Below are 13,788 nucleotides of genomic sequence, written 5' to 3' on the forward strand. Positions count from 1 at the left end.
CCCTTCGGCCCACCGGGTTCGTGTTGACCAGTGATAGTTTCGTTTAGAGATACAGGGCGGAAACAGGCCCTTCGGCCCACAGGGTCCAGGTTGACCAGTGATCCCCGCTATCCTACTCCCACTAGGGACAATGTTTTTTACATTTACCAAGCCAATTAACCTACAAACCTGCACGTCTTCGGAGTGTGGGAGGAAACCGAAGATCTCGGAGAAAACCCACGCAGATCACGGGGAGAACGTACAAACTCCGTACAGACAGCACCCGCAGTCGGGATGGAATCCGGGTCTCCGGCGCTGCATTCGCTGTAAGGCAGCAGCTCTACCGCTGCTCCACCGTGACCGCTCTACTGTTGGGCAGGAGATGCAAAAGCTTGAAAGCGCATACCACCAGATGCATGAATAATTGCTTCCCCCTGCTGAGCATGAACTCCCGATCTTCCAATCTACCTCGCTGAACCCCGTGCACTTTAAAAAAAAAAAATCTGCAATTTCTCTGCAGCTGTAATTCTGCAATCTGTTTCTTCTCTCTTTTGCAATAACTGACATTCGCATGTATGCTATGATTTGCCTGCAAGGTTTTTCACTGTGTCTAGGTACATCTGATAATAATAAACTCATACCAATACCAAATAGATTCAATTAAATCAGCACATAATTTACATCCCCTCCCCCCGTCTCACTAAATCAGAGATTGAGAGTCATGTAGCGTGGAGGCCTCGTAGCAGAAGCGTCCACGTCGCGGGGCTGGACACTGGAAGTGTCCTGAGCTGAATCTGCGACCACCAACATCGATTGTAGCAAGTGACGACTCCCACTGATTGTCGCCGGAAGCTTGCATCAGGACGGACGATGACAGTGATGTAATATTTGAAACATGGACGACGGACATGAAAGAAGAAGATGTAGCGTGGAAAAAAAATTCCGTTAGGCATTGGTTCCCCACCAACCATTAACCACCCACTTACACTAATCCTTGTACAGGCTAGCAAACACTGGAACTAGAAGGATGAGAGGGGATCTTATCGAAACGTATAAGATTATTAAGGGGTTGGACACGTTAGAGGCAGGAAACATGTTCCCAATGTTGGGGGAGTCCAGAACCAGGGGCCACAGTTTAAGAATAAGGGGTCGGCCATTTAGAACTGAGATGAGGAAAAACTTTTTCAGTCAGAGAGTTGTGAATCTGTGGAATTCTCTACCTCAGAAGGCAGTGGAGGCCAATTCTCTGAATGCATTCAAGAGAGAGCTAGATAGAGCTCTTAAGGATAGCGGAGTCAGGGGGTATGGGGAGAAGGCAGGAATGGGGTACTGATTGAGAATGATCAGCCATGATCACATTGAATGGCGGTGCTGGCTCGAAGACCAAATGGCCTCCTCCTGCACCTATTGTCAATTGTCTATCACTTGTCTTTACATTGCCGCACAAATTCCCCAGGGACAGGACAGGTTTCCCTTTGTGTAGTAATATAAAGACAAATAATCAAGGGTCTGAAGAAAGGTCTCGACCCGAAACGTCTACCCATTCCTTTTCTCCACAGATGCTGCTCACCACGCTGAGTTACTCCAGCATTTCATGTCAATCTTCAGTGATCAAGGAAATGCAAGTGATCAAGGAATCAGCCAGTTGTGGAAAAAGCAGGAACGGGGTACTGATTCCATGATCATATTGAATGGTGGTGCTAGCTCGAAGGGCCGATTGACCTACTCTTGCACCTATTTTCTATGTTTCTAAGTTTCCAAAACATGGAAGAATGATTGTTACCAGCACACATTCCCCCTCCTCTGGATTGGGACATTTGACAGTCGAAAACTCGGGGTCTGGATCCTTCTGCTCCGGAACTGGAATGGGTGGAGCAAAGCCGAACGCCTTGAACGCTGCCTGCACATAGTCGTGCCCAACGCCGTGGAAGGAAGTGTGCACAAACTTGACCGGTGTCTTGCTGTTGAGTTCTCTAAATGGGAGGAAACAAGCATCTCAGTGTCCAACACTACACCGGGTTAAAGCAGCACTCACGTGAAGGAGGGGATCAGACAGTAAAAATATCCAGGACAAGTATGCAGATGCTCCACGACTTACGATGGGGTTCCATCCCAATAAACCCTTTGTAAAATGCATTTAATGTGTGCAGTTTTGGTCTCCAAATTTGAGGAAGGATATTCTTGCTATTGAGGGCGTGCAGCGTAGGTTTACTAGGTTAATTCCCGAAATGGCGGGACTGTCATACGTTGAAAGACTGGAGCGACTAGGCTTGTATACACTGGAATTTAGAAGGATGAGAGGGGATCTTATCGAAACATATAAGATTATTAAGGGGTTGGACACGTTAGAGGCAGGAAACATGTTCCCAATGTTGGGGGAGTCCAGAACCAGGGGCTACAGTTTAAGAATAAGGGGTAGGCCATTTAGAACGGAGTTGAGGAAAAACTTTTTCAGTCAGAGAGTTGTAAATCTGTGGAATTCTCTGCCTCAGAAGGCAGTGGAGGCCAATTCTCTGAATGCATTCAAGAGAGAGCTAGACAATAGACAATAGACAATAGGTCTCTTAAGGATAGCGGAGTCAGGGGGTATGGGGAGAAGGCAGGAACGGGGTACTGATTGAGAATGATCAGCCATGATCACATTGAATGGCGGTGCTGGCTCAAAGGGCCGAATGGCCTACTCCTGCACCTATTGTCTATTGTCTAATACACCTAACCTACCCAACATCATAGCCACCTAACCTACCCAACATCATAGCCATCTAACCTACCCAACATCATAGCCGGTAGGCTGACTGGGAGCTGCGGCTCGCTGCCGTTGCCCAGCATCATGAGAGAGTATCGTAGCGCATATCGCTAGCCCAGGAAAAGATCAAAATTCAAAGTACTGTTTCTACTGAACGTGTATCGCTTTTGCACCAATGTAAAGTCGAAATATTGTAAGTCGAAGCATCGTAAGTCGAGGAGCAACTGTATACTTTCAATGGATTAGTGTAGGCGCCAGAGAACAGCTCATCGTTATAAACAATAAGAACCTTTTCCAAAAAAACAGCAGAAAACCATCTATTACCCAGCATTTAAATATGGATTTTTATTGACAAGTATTTTTGTACGAAAACGAACAGGAAATGGGGGAGAGTCTGCATGAGGCCTGATGGTCTGCATCACAGTGTACTCAAGGAGGTGGCTCAAGAAATCGTGGACGCATTGGTGATCATTTTCCAATGTTCAATAGATTCAGGATCAGTTCCTGTGGATTGGAGGGTAGCTAATGTTATCCCACTTTTCAAGAAAGGAGCAAGAGAGAAAACGGGGAATTATAGACCAGTTAGCCTGACACCAGTGGTGGGGAATATGCTGGAGTCAATTATTAAAGAGGTAATAACGGTGCATTTGGATAGCGGTAAAAGGATTGGACCAAGTCAGCATGGATTTATGAAAGGGAAATCATGCTTGACTAATCTTCTGGGATTTTTTGAGGATGTGACAAGTAGAATGGATGAAGGAGAGCCAGTGGATGCAGTGTATCTGGACTTTCAGAAAGCCTTTGATAAGGTCCCACACAGGAGGTTGATGAGTAAAATTAGAGCACATGGTATTGGGGGTAGGGTATACACATGGATAGAGAATTGGTTGGCAGACAAGAAGCAAAGAGTAAGAATAAACGAGTCCTTTTTAGAATGGCCGGCAGTGGAGATTGGAGTGCTGCAGGGCTCGGTGCTGGGGCCGCAACTATTTACAATATATGTTAATGATTTGGATGATGGAATTAGAAGTAACACTAGCAAGTTTGCTGATGACTCAAAGCTGGGTGGCAGTGTGAACTGCGAAGAGGATGTTAGGAGGTTGCAGGGTGACTTGGACAGGTTGAGTGAGTGGGCAGATGCATGGCAGATGCAGTATAATGTAGATAAATGTGAGGTTATCCACTTTGACGGCAAAAACAAGAAGGCAGATTATTATCTCAATGGTGTCAGATTAGGTAAAGGGGAAGTGCAACGAGACCTGGGTGTCGTTGTACACCAGTCACTGAAAGTAAGCGTGCAGGTACAGCAGGCAGTGAAGAAAGCTAAAGGCATCTTGGCCTTCATAACGATAGGGGTAAAGAGGTCCTTCTGCAGTAGTATAGGGCCCTGGTGAGACCACATCTGGAGTATTTTGTGCAGTTTTGGTCTCCTAATTTGAGGAAGGACGTCCTTGCTATTGAGGCAGTGCAGCATAGGTTGACGAGGTTAATCCCCGGGATGGTGGGACTGTCATATGAGGAAAGATTGGAAAGACTGGGCTTGTATTCACTGGAGTTCAGAAGGATGAGAGGAGATCTTATAGAGACGTATAAAATTATAAAAGGACTCGACAAGCTAGATGTAGGAACAATGTTTCCTATGTTGGGGGAGTCCAGAACCAGGGGCCACAGTCTAAGAATAAAGGGGAGGCCATTGAAAACTGAGCTAAGAATAATTTTTTTCACCCAGAGAGTTATGAATTTGTGGAATTCTCTGCCACGGAGGGCAGTGGAGGCCAATTCACTGGATGAAATTAAAAGAGTTAGATAGAGCTCTGGGGGCTAGTGGAATCAAGGGATATGGGGAGAAGGCAGGCACGGGTTACTGATTGTGGATGATCAGCCATGATGACAATGAATGACGGTGCTGGCTCGAAGGGGCAAATGGCCTCCTCCTGCACCTATTTTCTATGTTTCTATGAAACATCACCCATTCCTTCTCTCCAGAGATACTGCCTGTCCCACCGAGTTACTTCAGCATTCTGTGTCTAAATATGATCTGCCTGGATCCTCGATCTCAATGGATATTTTGATTTATTATTAAGAGGTCGAATACCTTATTCACAGGACTGAAACAAGCTTGTTAGAATTATGAAACATAAATAGAAAGTGCTGGAAATAGTCAGCAGGTCAGGCAGCATTCTGCACCAGGAGAAAAATTGTTCCGGGTTAATGAGCCTTTATCAGAGCAGTGACACCCAAGATAGACAAAAAAAGCTGGAGTAACTCAGCGGGACAGGCAGCATCTCTGGAGAGAAGGAGACTTGTCTTCAGACCTGTACGCCTTTGGAGTGTGGGAGGAAACCGAAACACCCGGAGAAAACCCACACAGGTCACGGGGAGAATGTGCAAACTCTGTACAGACAGCACCTGTAGTCAGGATGGAACCTGGTCTCTGGCGCTGTGAGGCAGCAGCTCTACTGCTGCGCCACCGCGCTGCGCTATTAATTCTTCCCACTCTCATCTGAATCCCGACTCAAACGGAGTCTGAAGAAGGGTCCCGTCCCAAAACATCACCTGTCCACCCCGTGAAGACAGACACTAAATGCTGGAGTAACTCAGTGGCACAGGCAGCATCTGTGGGGAGAAGGAATGGGTGACGTTTCGGGTCGAGACCCTTCTTCAGACTGAGTCAGAGTGGAGGGAGACTAGAGATATGGAAGGGCAAGGTGTGAAAATGACAGATCAAAACAGATGCGGCTAAGGGATTGTAGAATGGTTCATTGTTAGCTGAGGGGAAGGTGACAAGGAGGCATATAAACAGTAAAATTAATCAGGACAGTGAAACTAGTCGGAGAACCAGGGTGGGGGAGGGACGGAGAGAGACGGAAAACAAGGGTTACTTGAAGTTAGAGAAGTCAATATTCTTACTGCTGGGTTGTAAACTGCCCAAGCGAAATACGAGGTGCTGTTCCTCAAATTTGCGTTGGGCTTCACTCTGAAGGAAAAGGTCAATGTGGGAATGGGTGTGGGAGTTAAAGTGTTGAGGAACCAGGAGATTGCGTAGATCTAGGGGACTGAGCACTGTCGGTACGAGCAGAGGATCGGAGTTGGTGAGCTGTGTATAGATTTGACACGACACGTTGAAAAGTGCGGGCAGTTGATTCAGAAGGTTATTAATGGGCACACGGAAGGCGCGGGTTCCATTGTGTCCGTAAGAGGAAACACTGAACGCTGGTGTAGAATTAACAATGGGTAAAATGTGTGGCATTAAAAAGAAAAATCCTCTCTTAGCATGGAACTAAGGGAAATAAGGCACAGAGTGCTGGAGGCACGGTGACGCAGCGGTAGAGTTGCTGCCTTACAGCGAATGCAGCGCCGGAGACTCAGGTTCGATCCTGACTACGGGCGCGTGGGCAAGTTGGGCCTGTTTCCACATTATCACTCTATGACTCTAGAGAAAATAAGCATGTTACAAGTCCTCCCAGGCTTTGAATAGATTTGAATATATATCAAATATTAGATTAAACTAAATTAAATCCTAATCCTAAATCCTAATTTCTGCACAAACGGAAACCAATTTAAAGAGTCGCAATTAGGAAAAGAAAAGGAGAAAGAAGTAGGAGAAAGGATGAGAGAAAACCAGGAAATCCAGGCAAGTTTCAAGTCGAGTTTATTGCCAAAAGCACGAGTACAGTGGATACAGGTACACAGAAATGTTACTTGCCGAGGCACAGGCATGTGGACACACACACACAAAAACAAATCACAAAGTACATGTAACATTCAAAGGGATAAGACTGCATAAAAAAACGAAGTTAATGCAAAAACAATTAGAAAGAGAAAATAGACCATAGCATTACAAGAGGTGGGGAGTGGTGTTGAGGGGAAGAGAGGGGGGGGAAGAGAGGGGGGGAAGAGAGGGGGGGGAAAGAGGGGGGAAGAGAGGGGGGGGAAGTGAGGGGGGGAAGTGAGGGGGGGAAGAGAGGTGGGAAGAGAGGGGGGAAGAGAAGGGGGAAGAGAGGGGGGGAAGAGAGGGGGAGGGGGACAGAGAAACACAGAACAGTCATTTGATTATGGAGCAGGTGTAAGGAAGGCAAATTCAATGCTAACATTCACATCAAGAGGACTGGAATACAAAAACAGAGATGTAATGCTGAGGGTCTATAAGGTTTTAAAAAGATGGGAACTGATTTAAAGTTATTTTCTTCCTGTGTACAAAACTCCCTTTGATAGTTCTAAGTGTAATTTAGTTTAGTTTAGATCCACAGCATAGAAACAGGCCCATTAGCTCGCTGAGTTCACACTGACCACTGATCACCCGTTCACACTAGTTCCATGTTATCCCACTTTCTCATCCACTCCCTACACACTGGGGGTGCTTTTACAGAGGCCAACTACCCTACAAACCCGCACATCTTTGGGATGTGCGTGGCCATCCTCCCACAACTAGACAGCAATGCTGAATCACTATCTACCTCAGTGGTGACCCTCGGTCTTTCTTTGATCAGACTTTGCTGGCATTCCCTTTATCCTGTATCTGTATACTGCGAATGGCTCGATTGTAATCAGGGTCTTTCCGCTGCTGGACATGGGGGGCAGGGTGTGGTGGAGACGCCCCTCCAAATAAGGGACTGTGTGTAAATGTCTGTGTAAATTTGGAAATGAATATCTGCATTGAATGTGTAACCTCCGGAAATGTCAGATGGGGTTTATGAAAAGAAGACGTTTTGTAAATATTTATTACTTGAATAAAGTATTTTTTGATATAAAGAAAAATAAATAAATTGTCTTTCCACTGACTGGTTAGCACGTAACAAAAGCTTTTCACTCGGTGCACGTGACAATAAACTAAACTGAAGTGAACCCGGAGCACCTGGAGAAAACCCCCATGTGCAAACTCCACACAGACAGCACTCGAGATCGACGAGGCTGGTCTACCCAGCTGCGCCGCTTTGCCGCCCTTTTAAGATGCATTTGGCAAAAAAAAAGACCATTCACACTCTCAACCCTGACACATGGGAGATGCAGAACAGAGGAGAAGAGAAAGAAACCCTTGAACATTTGCCCAAATCGATCAGCCGCACGCGGGCTGCTGACGGCAAGGTCACATCTTTTCCAGTGCGCAGCGAGGGGGAGTATTGGCTTTTTAAAGTGAAAGCCTAAACATTTCAACAAATTATTTCAAAACCACAGCAGCTGCGAGTGAGATTAAATGAGGGATTGATCTGCATTGAAGAAGCATCAGACCTGACCTAATTCTCTGCTCGTTTTGCACTGGAAATCAATAGTTGCCTTGAGTGCTTGGGAATTGTTTTTGAAAATGATTGATTTTTCATTCCCAGTGTTCAAAAACACTAACATGTTCTACAATGTAAAAAACAATGAATTTTAGATGCTAATAAAACTTATTTTTAATTTAGTAGGAAAAAACTGCAGATGCTGGTTAAAATCGTAGGGAGACAAAATTGCTGGAGTAACTCAGCGGGTCAGGCAACATCTCGGGAGAGAAGGAACGGGTGATGTTTCAGGTCGAGATCCTTCTTCAGACTGGTCTCGACCCGAAACATCACCCATACCTTCTCTCCCGGTAGAGTTGCTGCCTGACCCGCTGAGTTACTCCAGCATTTTGTGCCTACCTTTTATTTTTAATTTAGTTTAGATACAGCGCTGAAACAGGCCATTTGGCCCACTGGGTACATGCCGACCAGCAATCCCCGCACACTAGCACTATCATGCACACATTAGGGACAATTTACATGAATTCCAAGCCAATAAACCTGCAAATCTGTACTTCTTCGGAGTGTGGGGGGAAATCGGAGCACCCGGAGAAAGCCCACGCAGGTCATGGGGAGAACATACAAACTCCGTGCAGACGGCACCCGTAGTCAGGATCGAACCCGGGTCTCTGGTGCTGTGAGGCAGCAACTCTACCGCTGCACAAAGCACCTAAATTATAGCACCTGAAGATGCTAATGTCAAAATTTGACCCTCAATGAAATGTTGAACCACTTGTCTTGCTGACTAAACAAATCAGAGGCCATTTTTCACATGACCTGAGGTACGGTTGATCATCTTTCAGATCTATTTAATCTTGTTGCTGCTTCACGTCTGATTTGCATCTTAACTCTACCACATCCTTTGTTTAGTTTGGTTTAGAGATTACAGCGCGGAAACAGGCCCTTCGGACCACCGAGTCCGCACCAACCTGTGAACCCCGCACAGTAACACTATCCTACACACACTAGGGATAATTTAAATGAATTCCAAGCCAATTAACCTACAAACCTGCACGTCTTTGGAGTGTGGAATCAAATCGAAGATCCCGGAGAAAACTTCCGGAATGGCGGGACTGTCATATGTTGAAAGACTGGAGCGACTAGGCTTGTATACACTGGAATTTAGAAGGATGAGAGGGGATCTTATAGAAACGTACAAGATTATTAAAAGGTTGGACACATTAGAGGCAGGAAACATGTTCCCAATGTTGGGGGAGTCCAGAACCAGGAGCCACAGTTTAAGAATAAGGAGCAGGCCATTTAGAACAGAGATGAGGAAAAACTTTTCCAGTCAGAGAGTTGTAAATCTGTGGAATTCTCTGCTTCAGAAGGCAGTGGAGGCCAATTCTCTGAATGCTTTCAAGAGAGAGCTAGATGGAGCTCTTAAGGATAGCGGAGTCAGGGGGTAGGGGGAGAAGGCAGGAACGGGGTACTGATTGAGAATGATCAGCCATGATCACATTGAACGGCTGAATGGCCTACTCCTGCACCTATTGTCTATTGTCATGCAGGTCACGGGTAGAAAGTACAAACTCTGTACAGACTGCATCTGTAGTCAGGATCCAACATGGATCTCTGGCGCTGTCGGGAAGCAGCTCGCACTTTGGTTCAGTAAAGCTGAATTCAATAAACCGTATAATAATAATATAATGTATTCCTTTATTCGTCCCATACCGGGGAAATTAACTGTCCGCTAAAAGTCTGCCAAACCCAGTTTTGTAACTTTCAGTTTGCATTGAGCTTCAGCAGCTTCTGTTGTAGTTCAGTTCAGTTTATTGTCACGTGTACCGAGGTACAGCGAGCGAAAAGCCGTGGAAGTGAGTTCCTGGTTTACAATTTGTATGAAGTAGAATTTCAAGCAATCATGATAGCACCAGAATGATTTAAGATTATTAAATTATTGTTGCCCATTGGTGTTCATCATTTATTTAAATAATAATTTGGATGAGAATGTATAAGGCATGGTTAGTATGTTTGCAATATCGTAAACAGTTAAGAAGGTTGTCAAAAATTACAGTGGGATCTTGATAAGGGAGCTGAGGAATTGCAAATGGTGTAGGAAAATAACTGCAGATGCTGGTACAAATCAGAGGTATTTATTCACAAAATGCTGGAGTAACTCAGCAGGTCAGGCAGCAACTCAGGAGAGAAGGAATGGGTGACGTTTCGGGTCGAGACCCTTCTTCAGACTGATGTCGGGGGTGGGACAAAGGAAGGATATAGGTGGAGACAGGAAGATAGAGGGAGATCTGGGAAAGGGGAGGGGGTTACAAATAGTGTTCAATTCAGATAAGTGTAAGGTTCGGCAGACAGAGTAAGACTATCGCTGGCAATATGTTATATATATTTTCTGTAGGTCGCTTGCTCACAGGTGTATGAAAATTAGATGAAAACAAAATCATGTAAAGGCGACACGGTGGTAGAGTTGCTGCCTCACAGCGCCAGAGACCCGAGTTGGATCCCGATTACGGGTGCTGTCTGTACGGAGCTTGTACCTTTTCCCCATGACCTGTGCGGTTTTCTCTGGGTGCACCAGTTTCCTCCCACACTTCAAAGGCTTACAGGTTTGTAGGTTGATTGGCTTCAGTAAAAATGGTATAAATTGTCCCTAGTGTGTGTAGGATAGTGTTAGACCCTTCTTCAGACCAATTGTTGGGGAGGGGGTTTGTGGGTCTGAAGAAGGACCCCGACCAGAAACGTCACCCATCCGTGGTCTCCAGAGATGCTGCCTGATCCGTTGAGTTACTCCAGCACTTTACTTCCTTTTGCGCAAGCCAGTGCCTGTAGTTCCTTGTTTCCACAATTGCAAGCTCTAACCTGTGAAAGCACAGCCGTTTCAGATCTTCCATGTAAAGTGCTGAGATTTCATTCAGAGGGTCCTGCCGCAACGGGCTGACATCAGACAAGTTCTCGTTCCAGGACTCCTGCCAGGGCTCCAGGTTTTCCTCTATACACTGCAGGATTCTCTTGTCGTGAGGAGCACCAATCTGTGCGCCATTTTCCCAATAGACCTGTGAAACAGAAGCAGAAATAACTTGCCACCCAAAATCAGAAAGTTGGAAGAATGCTATTAGAACGTAGAACAGTCCAACACAGGAACAGGCCCTGCTGCCCACAATGTCCATGCTGAACCCGACAGCAGGTTAAACTAATCTCCTCTGCTTGCATGTGATCCAAATCCCTCCATTACCTGCATATTTGTGTGCACTAATACACTTTTTGTTTATTAGGTTATCTATTGAGCACTGTGTTTATGACCAAAATTGTCCCTGGTTATGTTTACAAAATCATGTAAAGGGGACATGGTGGAGCGGTGGTAGAGTTGCTGCCTCACAGCGCCAGAGACCCGAGTTGGATCCCAACTACGGACTACGACAATTTTTACATTAACCAAGCCAATTAACCTACAAACCTGTTATGTTGCTGCAAGTGTGAATTGCATAATTCCATTTTGGTATGGATGACAATTCAACACTCTTGACTATCTAAAACCCCCTTTAATGCCTGTATTATATCTGTCTTCATCATCCCCCCAGGCAGTGCGTTCCAGACATCCACCAACTTCTGTTTTAAAAAAACATCATGCATATTTCCTTTCTATTTTGCCCCTCTCACCTTAAAGCTATGTACTCTTGTTAGGATAATTAAAGTAATGCTCACCGATAACTATTTGTGGAGGGGTTTGAGTTTGAGTTTTGTTTATTGCCACGTGTACAGAGGTAGAGTGAAAAGTTTTGGTTGCATGCAAAAGACTACACATGCTTTAGTTTAGTTTAGTTTAGAGATACAGCGCGGAAACAGGCTCTTCGACCCACTGTGTCCGCACTGACCAGCGATCCTCGCACACTAACACTAAGGACAATTATTACATTTAACAAGCCAATTAACCTACAAACCTGTACATCTTTGGAGTGTGGGAGCAAACCGAAGATCTCGGAGAAAACCCACATAATCACAAATTCCGTACTGACAGCACCTGAGGTCGAGATCAAACCCGGGTCCCCGGCGGTGCATTCGCTGTAAGGCAGCAACTCTACCGCTGCACCCCCATGACCGCCCTAAATATTTGATCAGTCTGAAGAAGGGTCTCGACCCGAAACGTCACCCATTCCTACTGTACCTCGGAACACGTGACAATAATAAAACCAACACCAAAGGTGTTCAAAAGCAAGCCACAGTACCAAATCATAAGGTGTTTGTAAATCAATCAGCCACCACACTGTGTACCTTATATCCATTGTCTTCCTTGGGATTATGTGACGCAGTAATCATCACACCAGCTGCAACATGAAGCTGCCGAACAGCATAGGGCTGGGAGGGGGGAAAAACAGTGCAGTTAACAATCAATAAACAGTTTGCCAATTTACTACCCTATGCCTAAGGGTAGGAAAGAACTGCAGATGCAGATGCAGTCTAAAGTAGGGTCTCGACCCGAAATATCACCCATTCCTTCTCTCCAGAGATGCTACTTGTCCTGCTGAGTTACTCCAGTATTTTGTGTCTCTCCTATGCCTAAACCTACCTGATCTCCCGGTTGCTAAACACTCACTCCCATTCCCACACTGACCTTTCTGTCTGGGGGCTCCTCCGTTGTCAGAGCGAGGCCCAGCGTAAATTGGAAGAACAGCACCTCATATTTCACTTGAGCAGCTTACACCCCAGTGGTATGAGCATTGACTTCTCTAACTTCAAGTAACTCTTGCTTTCCCTCTCTCTCCATCCCTCCCTCTTCCCAGTGCTCATACCAGTCTTACTGTCTCAGACTACATTTTATCTCTGTTTGCTTTGTTGTCGCCTTCTCCCAGCTAACAATGATCATTTCTACATTTCCCTAGTTCTCCATTCCCTTTGTCCTATTTTCACACCTTACACTTCCTTCTCGATGTATCTCCCTCTCCCCTGACATCAGTCTGAAGAAGGGTCTCGACCCGAAACGTCACCCATTCCTTCTCTCCAGTGATGCTGCCTGGCCCAGCAATGAGTTACTCCAGCATTTTGTGTCTATTGCCGATTTACCAAATGAATTCTGAATATCTTTTTTTTATAATCTGCAGATTCTGGAGATCAGAAATAAAAACAGAACATACTGGAAACATTTAGCGAGGTTACTGCTTATAAAAAGAAACAGTTAATGTTCCAGGTAGAGGAGGAGCCTTTGTCAGATTTGAGAATCTTGAACAAAAATGATCTGCTGGAGAAACTCAGCGCGTTCAGAGATACAGTGCGGAAACAAGCCCTTCGGCCCACCGGGTCCGCGCCGAACAGCGATCTCCGCACATTAACACTACCCTACAGCTACGAGGGACAATTTTTTACATTTACCAAGCTAATTAACCTACAAACCTGTACATCTTTGGAGTGTGGGAGGAAACCGAAAATCTCGGAGAAAACCCACGCAGGTCACGGGGAGAACGTACAAACTTCGTACATAAACAGCACCTGTAGTCAGCATTAATTATGAGAAGGATTCCTTCTCACCGCGATGAACGAGAAGGACTGCGCCCAGTCTTTGTGTGGATTCTGTGTGGAATTAGTTATCAGTCATTCAGTGCGCAAACAAGACCACGCTGGGGAAGCCAGAAGCTGATCTGTTTGTAGACATTGCTAATTGCTGTTTCCAGCACGGAAATAGGCTCCTTGTCCCAACTTGCCTACACCTGGGCAAAATCCCTCCAAACCTTTTGTATCCATGACCTGCCCAAGTGTCTTTTAAGCTCCTATCCATGTACCTCTCAGGCATCTTTTAATTGTCATAATAGAAACATAGAAAATAGGTGCAGGAGGCCATTTGGCCCTTTGAGCCAG

At 45.6% G+C, this 13,788-nt stretch overlaps 1 protein-coding gene across 1 annotated transcript in view; it reads right to left on the reverse strand.

The window, feature by feature from the left end:
• The window catches only part of pgm2l1 (phosphoglucomutase 2-like 1), a 77,043-nt gene that overhangs the window by 30,398 nt on the left and 32,857 nt on the right, over positions 1-13,788 (reverse strand). Inside the window, exons 5-7 of the mRNA XM_078401942.1 lie at positions 12,211-12,294; positions 10,801-10,994; positions 1,763-1,952 (exon numbers count right to left, since the gene is read on the reverse strand). Of these exons, the coding sequence (XP_078258068.1) occupies positions 1,763-1,952; positions 10,801-10,994; positions 12,211-12,294 (468 nt within the window). The remainder of the gene's footprint in view (positions 1-1,762; positions 1,953-10,800; positions 10,995-12,210; positions 12,295-13,788) is intronic.

This window comes from Rhinoraja longicauda, chromosome 7 (assembly GCF_053455715.1).
Source record: "Rhinoraja longicauda isolate Sanriku21f chromosome 7, sRhiLon1.1, whole genome shotgun sequence".
Classification (NCBI taxonomy): Eukaryota; Metazoa; Chordata; class Chondrichthyes; order Rajiformes; family Arhynchobatidae; genus Rhinoraja; species Rhinoraja longicauda.